General features: G+C 43.9%; 1 protein-coding gene and 1 pseudogene across 1 annotated transcript in view; one reads left to right on the top strand and one right to left on the bottom strand.

Annotated features, from left to right (window-relative positions):
* Positions 1-10,290, top strand: part of Rabgef1 (RAB guanine nucleotide exchange factor 1) — a 51,294-nt gene that overhangs the window by 17,343 nt on the left and 23,661 nt on the right. The window contains exons 2-4 of the mRNA XM_013350496.1: positions 6,773-6,958; positions 7,201-7,250; positions 7,371-7,406. Of these exons, the coding sequence (XP_013205950.1) occupies positions 6,780-6,958; positions 7,201-7,250; positions 7,371-7,406 (265 nt within the window). The 5' untranslated portion in view covers positions 6,773-6,779. The remainder of the gene's footprint in view (positions 1-6,772; positions 6,959-7,200; positions 7,251-7,370; positions 7,407-10,290) is intronic.
* On the bottom strand, positions 6,083-6,749 carry LOC113457433 (annotated as a pseudogene).

Raw genomic sequence — 10,290 nt, 5'->3', positions numbered from 1 at the left:
CTTCCTTCCTTCCTTCCTTCCTTCCCTCCCTCCCTCTCTCCCTCCCTCCCCCCCCCTCTCTCTCTGGGTAATAGCTCTGGCTGTTCTGGAAGTGACTTTGTAGACCAGGCTGGCCTCAAACTCATAGAGACCCACCTGCCACTGCTTCCTGAATGCTGGAATTCAAGGTGTGTACCACCATTGCCCAGCTTAGAAAGTTCTTTCTTGAGAGTTTTGCCTCAGCAGTTTTTCCTGTAATTTTTGTTTTCTAGGGGCTTGTCTTTCCTTTTTTTGTGTGTGTGTGTCCAAGAGACTGGATTTAGTTGTTCTGCTCTGTGTTATACTCCCACAAGTATCCCCACATTGGCACCACCTAGGAGAAGCACAGCCAGAAGAGCCCGAGTTTGGCTCCTGCTCTAGCCATTGCTGCAAATGCACAGGGTTGTTTGTCCCTGTGGCTTAAGAAAAGGGAATGGCAGTAAAGTAGGGGCTGGAGAGAGAGCTCAGTCAGGAAAGAACCTGGGGAGGCCCACTTGTAATCTCAGCACTGAGGAAGTAGAAGGGCCCCTGAGGCTCAGTGGCCAGTCAGCCTAGCCTAATTGGTGGGAGACCCTGCCTTTTTTGGGGGGGCAGAATCCTGAGGGATGACACTTGAGGTTGACCTCTGGCCTCCACGTGAGTACATGCACATACCCCCTACCCACCCACCCACCACCAGACACAGTAGAGGAGAAGGGTTTCCCTTGTGCCTTTCTCCTGCTTAGCCAGAACTTGAACTTTTCCTGCATTTCAGGACTAGGGAAATGGCAATCTCATTTTCTCTCTCTTTCTCTGCCTCTCTGCTCTTCTCCCTTATCCCCTTTTCCCCTTCCCCCCATAACCCCCCCCACACACACACACACACGCACACACACTTTTGAGCATCCCCAGAAGAGTGTGCAGTGTGCCCTCTCTATCTTTACAGCTCACGTGGCAGTCAGGTCTTTTTCTCTGCATCCACTCATCTCTGTGGTCTGCTTTTGGTTTTGGGTTATGCCTGACTTCCTTCTGAGGTTTACCTAGTGTCTGCATACCTAAATATTCAACCAGAGGGTGAGGTTGTGCTCAAACCTCTCTGGCTAGTAGGGTTTTGTTGGTTCTGAGCAGCAGAACCCGTGTATATAGAGACAACATGAGGTGGCTCCAGAAAACAAACGATGGTCTGAAATCTGAGTGCAAGCTTTGGCACATACACAGATCCACTAGTCGGGTGCGAGTTTCATCTCTTTTTTGTGTATGGTGTATGTATATGTTCATATGAGTGTGTACATAGGTACACCTGTGTGGAAGCCAGAGGTCAAAGTCGGGTAGACCACCTTCTTCAATTACTGTTCTCATTTTTTTTAAAAATATTTTTATTTGCCAGATGTGCTGTCACACATTTTTATTTTCAGAACCTAGGAGGCAGAGGCAGGCAGATCTCTGAATTGGAGGCCAGCCTGTCTGGATTACATGCCATCCAGAGCTATATAATACAACCCTGTATAAAAGTTTTAAAAATTAGTTACTTAGTATGGGTGAGTGTGCTTGTCACCACATACTTGTGGAAGTCAGAGGACTTTAGGAGTTGGTTCTTCCCTTGCACCATGTGGGTTAGAGGGATAGGATTCAGGTTATCAGGGTCGGCAGCCAGCACCTTTACCTGCTGAGTCATCTTACCAGTCCACCTTAACTTTTGAGTCAGGGTCCCTCACTGAACCTTGAACTCACCATTTCGGCTAATCTGACTGACTAGCAAGCCCCAGGAGGCTGTCTGTATGCCAAGAGCTGAATAACAGGTACAGAGCACATTGTCATTCCAGCATTTAGGTGGTGCTGGGGGTTGAACTCAGGTCTTTCTGCTTGTGTAACATTACCTTATCTACTGAGCCATCCATCTCCCCAGCCCCAGTTTTAACCAATCTTTACAGTTGTTTTTGAATATTGTCTTCATTGTGCCATTTTAACAAAGCACATGAGATAAGAACTTACAAGAAGGCCGGGCCGTGGTGGCGCACGCCTTTAATCCCAGCACTCGGGAGGCAGAGGCAGGCGGATCTCTGTGAGTTCGAGACCAGCCTGGTCTACAGAGCTAGTTCCAGGACAGGCTCCAAAGCTACAGAGAAACCCTGTCTCGAAAACAAAACAAAACAAAAAGAATTTACAAGAAGTAAAGGTAGGTTTGTTCATTCATTCCTTCAGACAGGGTCTTTCCACGTAGCCTAGGGTGACCTTGAGCTCTTGACACCTCCCAGATGCCAAGGTCATAGCTAAGATCACTTCAGAGTTGAGCTGCTGAAACTGGTACCCGAAACATTCTGATTAGTTTAGATGGTTTATATTCCTGAGTTTATGTTAAGAATTTACACAACAAATGTGCAAGCACTGCTAGTACCTGATCTCTGCCCTTGTTTTTTCTACTTCTGACTTTGTGCTGAACTACTTTTTGACCCATTTGGGGAAAATAGCTAACATTCACAATTACTGGTAATAGTAAAAGGAAAAACTTTTTATAATTATTTGTTTTATTGTTGTTATTTTTATCTTCTGCATGTCTGGGTGACCTTCACATGAGTTCTTTGTACCCCTGGGGTCAGGGTTCCAGGCAATTTTAAACCCCTTGATATGGGTACTGTGTGTGTGTGCGCGCGCACACATGCACACATACATTCTTACAAGCATGCATGTGAGTACAGATTCCTGCTAAGGCTAAAAAAAGGATATCAGATCCCCTGGAACTGGAGTTATGGGCAGTTGTGAACTGTCCAACATGGATGCTGGGAACCTAACTTGGGCCTCTGTAAAAGCAGTAAACATTCTTAACTATTGAGCCAGCTTCTCTGCTTTAAAAAAAAATGTGCAGATAGGTGAATTTGGACAAGCAGTTGCAGATAGATAGTATAGTAGAAAAGTGTAATCTTACCTGGGTGTGAACCCCTTCTCTGTTGCTGGTTTTTAGTAGAGTTTGAATACTCTGTTCCTTCAGAAGTTAAAGGTCATCCTTGGCAGCATAGCAGGTGTCACATGTTTGGGGACAATAGCACATACGTTTAAAAGTATGCCAATCAGGTCATCTCCTTCCAGAAGAGCACCAATAGCTGCTTTCTAGAAGCACTGATCTGAACTCTAAGGAGAGTTTGAGAATCAGATCAGTGGACTTGTGTCAGAGAGAGCCACAGTAGCAGGGCTTCCTCACCCCTGCAGAGAGGGTGTACTCTTGTGAGCAGATGCTTTACATGGCTCTTTTGGTAGACAGCTAACTATGTACCAACCGAGCCATGATGTCCCTGCTTACACTGCTTCTCCTTGGAGGTGGCTTTGATGTTATGTGGCTGTCAATATGTTTAATCATTTTTTTAATTTATTAGGCAAATATCTTTATTTAAAAAGTTCTTATGTGAGCTGAGCGGTGGTGGCACATGCCTTTAGTCCTAGCACTTGGGAGGCAGAGGCAGATGGTTCTCTGTGAGTTCAAGGCCAGCCTGGTCTACAAAGCAAGTTCCAGGACAGCTAGGGCTGTTATACAGAGAAACCCTGTCTCGAAAGAAAAAAAAGTTCTTATGTGTATTGGTGTTTTGCTTGCGTGTATGTCTGTGCACCACATGTGTACCTGGTAACCATGGAGAGCTGCTGTGTGGGTGCTGGGAGTGTAACCCAGGTCCTCTGGAAGAGCAGCCAGGTGCTATTAACTCCTGAGCCCCCCTCTCCTGCCACATGGAGATACTTTCCTATCCTTCTGAAGCCCTCAGTTTGTACTGAAAGAAAAGCTTATTCACTATGGAAAGGGAGAAGTAGAAACAGTATATCCTTAGAATAAATAGAGCTTTGACAAAGTAAAAGTATAGCTAATGGTTCTAGGTTATTCTTCCCTTGATGCCTCTCTCACTCATCATTTTCCTTCATATATTCTTAATAAATCTACCTTTACTCTGCTCAAAAATTTAAAAAAATTTCTCAGCTGAGGCATAAGCATGATTAATTAGTATGGAAAACAGTGATCCCACCGAAATTTTTGAGCAGATGTGTGAGTTTCGACAAGCAGGTGCAGATATTATAGTAGAAAAAAGTTGTAATCTTGTCTGGGTATGAACACCTTCCCTGTTACTTGTTTTTAGTAGTTTATATACTTTTGTGTTCTTCTAGTACTGTGGATTGAACACAACCTCCCACACCCTAGGCAAGTACTCTACTGTTGAGGTAGATCCTTAACCCTCTCTTTACATTTCTTTTTAACATTTAAAAATTATTTATTTACTTTTATTCATTCATTTACTTAATAGTCTATGTGTAGGGTTGGGCACATAGCACTCACTGTTTGTGGAGGCCAGAGGACAACTTTAAGGAATTGTGTCTTCTACCGTGTGAGCCCCTTACCACATGGAGCCATCCTGCCAACCCATGTACTAAATTTTTTTTTTTTTGATTTTGAGACAAGGTCTCTGTTGCCGTGGCTGTCTTAGAATTTTCTATGTAGACCAGAGTGGCCTCAAACTCAAGAGATTTGCCTGCCTATCCCTCCCTAGTACTGGGATTACAGGCCTATCCACTGTACCTGGCTTTTTAATTTTATTTTTTTAAGATAAAGTCTTGTGTGGGCCCTTGTAATTGTCATGGCAGGTAGGGAAACAAATCTCAAAAAGATGAAAATGACAACTCAGTTTAGCCCGACTTACGCAGCCAAGCTAGATCAAACTTTGGGAATCTGGTACCAGGTGATTTATTGCCAGCATATAAAAACAAGTAACAGTACAGTTTGGGGAAAAGTTTTCTGGTGTAGTACAATCCGTGGTGTATAAGGAGATATAATTATATCGAAACTCAACTCAAAGTGCATGTTACTTTTTCCTAGAAGATGGGTTCTAAAGATAGGCTACCTGTGCTAGCTTAAGGGCCTAGGGAAGGATCTGGTATGTCTCAGTCATACAGGTTGTTTGGGCTGTTAGCCGTCTCTGGTCCTGATTGTGGGAGCTTGGGGAGGCCCTAGGGTGTGTGTGTGTGTGTGTGTGTGTGTGTGTGTGTGTGTGTGTGTGTGATATATGGGCCATTTAGACTATTACCTACCTTTGGTCCTGGTTGTGGGAGCTTGATATGACCTGGCCCTACAGATAACACAGATTACTAGGTTGTTAATCGCCTCCAATTCCCAGCCTTATAGTTGGGAAAACAGGTTATATAAAATGGGCAGGTTGTCTTTGGTGACTACACCTCTTTACATTCCTACTAAGAGTACAGAAGGGTTCTGATTTCTTTACATTCCTATCAACAACATCTCCAATTTGTGTGTGTGTGTGTGTGTGTGTGTGTGTGTGTGTGTGTGTGTGTTTAAGGGGGCTTTCCTACTAATGTGAAATGATGTTGGCCGTTATACAAAGTATGTTTATTAATTTTGTTTATGTTAAGTGTGTGCCACAGCACATGTGAGGAGGCCAGTAGACAGCTTTCGGGAGTTGTCTCTCCATCTCCTATGTAGGTCCCAGGGATCACACTCAGGTAATCAGTCATGGTGGCGGGAATCTTTAGCTGCTGGGTCATCTTCTCAGCCTATGATGATGATGAAGATGATGTGCTCTTTTGTTACAAGATCTTGCTCTCTGTTGGCCATTTTTATTTCTCTTCTGGAGAGTTGCCTATTCTACTTCTTTATCTTGTTGGGTTGTCAATGTTCTGGGTTTTACCTTTTTCTGTAGAGGTTAGAAATGTCTTCTCTCATTCTGTAGGCTGCCCCTTTACTCTGCTGATTGCTTTGTTTGCTGTGCAGATGTTTTCAAGTTTGCTGTCATCCTATTAGTCTGTTTTTGTTGCTTCTATTACCTGTGCTTTGGTTATTGATGAAGTCCTTGCCAGCTTTTCCTCTAGGAGTTTAAAACTTTATGCTTAGGTCTTTAATCCAGTATTAGTCTCTCTCTCTCTCTTTCCAGCTCTTTTCAGTTTATTGCATGAAGGAGTTACGTTAGTCCAAGTTAAAAGTAGACCCCAAATGGTTACATTATACAAGCTGTGAGGTTTTTAAACTTGTGACAAGGGATGGGAGGGAAATTCTACTCATTGCAAGGAAATCCTCTCTTAAGCTTTAGAGTTCAAGCACTTAAAACCCATGAATCTTCATCTGATCGTCCTTAGCCAGTCCAATCTCTATTAGGAACTGACATATGTTCTTGCACTGGTCACCCTGTAGCTGAATTACTTCTCCATGTTCTGGATGCTCAATTACAGTACCATTGCAGGCAAATTTCTTCTTAAACGCCTTCACTAGTTTCTTTTTATCGTAATCATCAGCGATCCCTTGGACAGTGGTAAGGGTCTTCCTGCCGTTTCTCTGTTGAATTCTTATATGGATATAATCCTCAGTGCCAGCAGGAAGCAGGTCATCACCCTTACTTGCATCAGCAAAGGGGTCGAAAGAGTGGAGGTTCTGATACGATACTATTCGTTTTCCTCGGTGGAAACAGCCTGCAGAAGGGCAAGGGGGAGGGGGGAGCGTAGGGAAGGGAGGGGACTCAAGGGGGAGGCAGCTGAGTCCTCGGCAGCGGCTCAGTGACTGGGGCCAGTATTAGTCTCTTGAGGTGCACTGTGTTTTTCAGGCCATCAGATTAAAGTCTTTCTTTAGTATGATTCTGCTTGAACTTTCTATGTTATACTTTGGGCTTTGCACACTTTCTTCCTTTCTCCCCTATGGCTTGAAGATCTTGACTCACTTGAATTTTTCTACGTGAGTGTTGTATTTTTGTAATATGATACAAGTTAATTTCCATTCTTTCTCACTTCTTTTTATCAGGAAGAAGATGAGCCTAAAGTCTGAACGCCGGGGAATTCATGTGGATCAATCTGAGCTCTTGTGTAAGAAAGGATGTGGTTACTATGGGAACCCTGCCTGGCAGGGTTTCTGCTCCAAGTGCTGGAGAGAGGAGTACCACAAGGCCCGGCAGAAGCAGATCCAAGAGGACTGGGAACTGGCAGAAAGGTAAAAGGACCTCACTGGCTGGCTGGAGGTGGGTATGGCTACCAGTGACATAACCAGGTACAAGATCCTGTCATTGCTTAGCCATGCTTTTCTTCTATCAAGAGCATCAGCAGGTCAGCTCATCATCAAGAGAAGATTCTTTCTGCTCTCTGGTCAACACTTAATAAATCTCTTTTAGTGGATTCTCCATTTTGTGTTTGTTGATTTTCCATTTGAGTGCGCTATTCTTACCTCTTATGAAGGCAAGCATTTTTTGTGGTGAAGATGAGTGATATGCTGCCTCCAGGGCTCGGCAGGTGGCTCTCAAGAATTGCTTTCCTCATTCTTCTGACTTACCCACAGTAGTCAGTACTAGTTAGTTTATGTACATGGTCCTGAAATTGTGACCATTTGATTTTTCTTGTGAAACCAGATTACTCTGAAGTAGCTGTGTCATCTCTAAATACAAGTATGACAAAGATTAAAAGATAGAAGTGCTGGTAAGGGGCTGGAGAGATGGCTCAGAGGTTAAGAGCACTGGCTGCTCTTCCAAAGGTCTTGCGTTCAGTTCCCAAGAACCATATGGTGGCTCACAACCATCTGTAATGAAATCTGATGCTCTCTTCTGGCCTACAGGGACACATGGAGGCAGAACATTGTACACATAATAAATAAATCATTAGGGAAAAAAAGCAAAGAAAAGGAGAACTATATTGGAAACTAAATGGTCTGTAACATTTGTAATTCAGTCATCCTCCACATAGGGTTTGTAAAACAGTGCAGTGGGTGCCGGGTGATGGTGGTGCACGCCTTTAATCCCAGCACTTGGGAGGCAGGTGGATCTTTGTGAGTTCAAGGCTGGCCTGGTCTACAGAGCAAGTTCAGGACAGCCAGGGATGGTGCCGGGTGTGTTCAGGGGCTTGGAAAATGCCAGGAGGAAAGCCTACCCTTTGCCATGACATCCTGTAGACTGTGGTAATATGGTCAAACCAAACGCTAGCTTTTGCTGCTTTTCCTTGTCTAGTCACTTAATATTTGTTGAATAACTGCTCTGTTCATGTTCTCGTCTGTGGTGGGTGAACTCAGAATTATGGCCTGTGATCTTAACTGTGGAGCCATCTCTAGCCTCTTAAATTTTATATAGCTACTTGCATTAGTGCAAAAGTATAGATATTAACAGGGTAACTTCTTGGGTTTATAATCTTTATGGGTTCTTTGCCCCATAATGAATTCCCGAATGATAGTTGGTTTGCAGTCAGAGTTCCTCATCATCTGGAGACCATTATATCCAGCACACAGTCAATCTCATCAATGACCCTCCTGTCTCTGCCTTCCAAGTGCTGGGGCTACAAGTGTGAGCCACTATGCCTGACTAGAAGCCACACTTTATGTCTATAATTTCCTGTTGAAAACTGTCCTTTCGCTTAGTAGACTCCTAGTCATCTTGTAGACCTGCCCCTAGTGTTACCACTGTAGACCCTTAGACCTCTCCTCTGGTGGAGTTTTTCCATCCTGTGTTCCAAGAGCACTTGCTTAACACTCTGCTCTAGAAAGTGTCCCTCTCAATTAGGGAAAAGAGCTACATCATCCCATCCCTAATTTTCAATGCTGATGACTGAACATTGGTAGACCTCATGCTTGCTGGGCATGTACTCTGCCTCTGAGCTGCATCCATCACAGCAAGACCATTTCCTTCTTTGTTTATGAAAGGTCCCTCCCTCCCTTCCTCCCCTCCTCCCTTCCTTCTTCCTTCCTTCATTTATTGTGATTTTCCTAGACAGGGTTTTACTGTGTAACAGTCCTGGCTGTCCTGGCATCTGCTTTGTAGACCAGGCTGGCCTCGAATTCACAGAGATCCGCCTGCCTCTGCCTCCTGAGTGCTGGGATTAAAGGTGCCCAACCATGAAAGCTTTTTTAAAAAAAGATGTATTGTTTTATTAATATGAAGTTTTGCTTACATGTATGTATGTGTGTAACATATGCCTGGTGCCTATGGAGTTCAGAAAAGGTCATTTGATTCCCCTGGAACTGGAGTTACAGATGTTTGTGAGCCACCATGTGGGGTGCTGTGAATTGAATTTAGGTTCTCTGAAAGAAAAAGTACTCTAAACATCTGAGCCGTCTCTCCTATTTTCCAACACCACTGATGGATTCAGTTTTTATTTGTGAGTGTATGACATGTGTATGGGGACCTGCAGAAGCCAGAAGCAGTAGTCAGATTCCCTGAAGCTGGAGTTACAGGTGAATGTGAGTTTCCTGACATGGGCTCTGGGAACTGAATTTGGGTCTTCTGCAAGAGCAGCAAGTGTTCTTAACTTCTGAGTCATCTTTCCAGCCTGCTTTTATCTTTTAAATAATATATATTACATATATACATTTATGCATATGTGTATATGTACAGACACATGTATATATGCAATGTATACACACACAGAGATAACTTATTTTTATTTTTAATTAATGTGCATATGTGTATTGTGTTTCTGTGTATTTGCATGTGAGAGCAAGCGCCTGAGGAGGCCAGGGCCATCAGATTCCCTGTGAGTTGCTCAGTGTGGGTGCTAGGAATTGTACTCAGGTCCTCTGCAAGGCAGTATGTGCTCTTAACTGCTGAGACATCGCTCCAACTCCATAACATACATACGTTTCATAATCTTTATAATTTAAAAATTATCTACCTGTCTGTCTAGTTTTGTGAGAGGGGTTGTCTCCATATATAGAGGTCAGAGGTTCTCTCTTTCTGCTTTATGAGCTTTGGGGATTGAATTCAGGTCATCAGGGTTGGTGGCACGAGCCTTTTTATCTGACCTACTGAACTACCTTGTTGGCCGATGTTTTGAGGCAGGCTCTTTCTTGTCTCCCAAGCTGACCTCAAACTTACTGTGTCAAGGATGACCCTGGACTTTACCCCCCAAGTGTGTACCACCGTGTACGCAGTGAGGGGACGAGCGCAGAACTCTGTGAGTGTTGGGCAAGCAGTCGTCAACTGAGCGCCATCCTAAGCCATATATTTTTAAAATTACATTTCTTTCTATATTTTTTTAGATTTATTTTTATGTATGTAGATGCTTGCATGTATGTAAGTATACCACATGTGTCCAGTGTCTGAAGAGACCAGAAGAGGATGTCAGATTCTCTAGAGCTGGAGTTATAGGAGGTTGTGAGCTGCCATGTGGGTGCTGGAAACCAAACCCAGATCCTCTACACAAGCAACAAGTACTTTTGGACACTGAGCCACCTGTCCAGCTCCTACATTGATCTCAGCAGCCTCCTTTAGCCCTGTTTCTTTCTTTCTTTTTTCCCTCCTCCTCCTCCTCCTCTTCCTCTTCCTCCTCCTCCTCCTCCTCCTCCTC

Source organism: Microtus ochrogaster, chromosome 2 (genome assembly GCF_000317375.1).
Source record: "Microtus ochrogaster isolate Prairie Vole_2 chromosome 2, MicOch1.0, whole genome shotgun sequence".
In the NCBI taxonomy this organism is placed as follows: domain Eukaryota; kingdom Metazoa; phylum Chordata; class Mammalia; order Rodentia; family Cricetidae; genus Microtus; species Microtus ochrogaster.
This window is presented reverse-complemented; position numbering and strand designations above follow the sequence as displayed.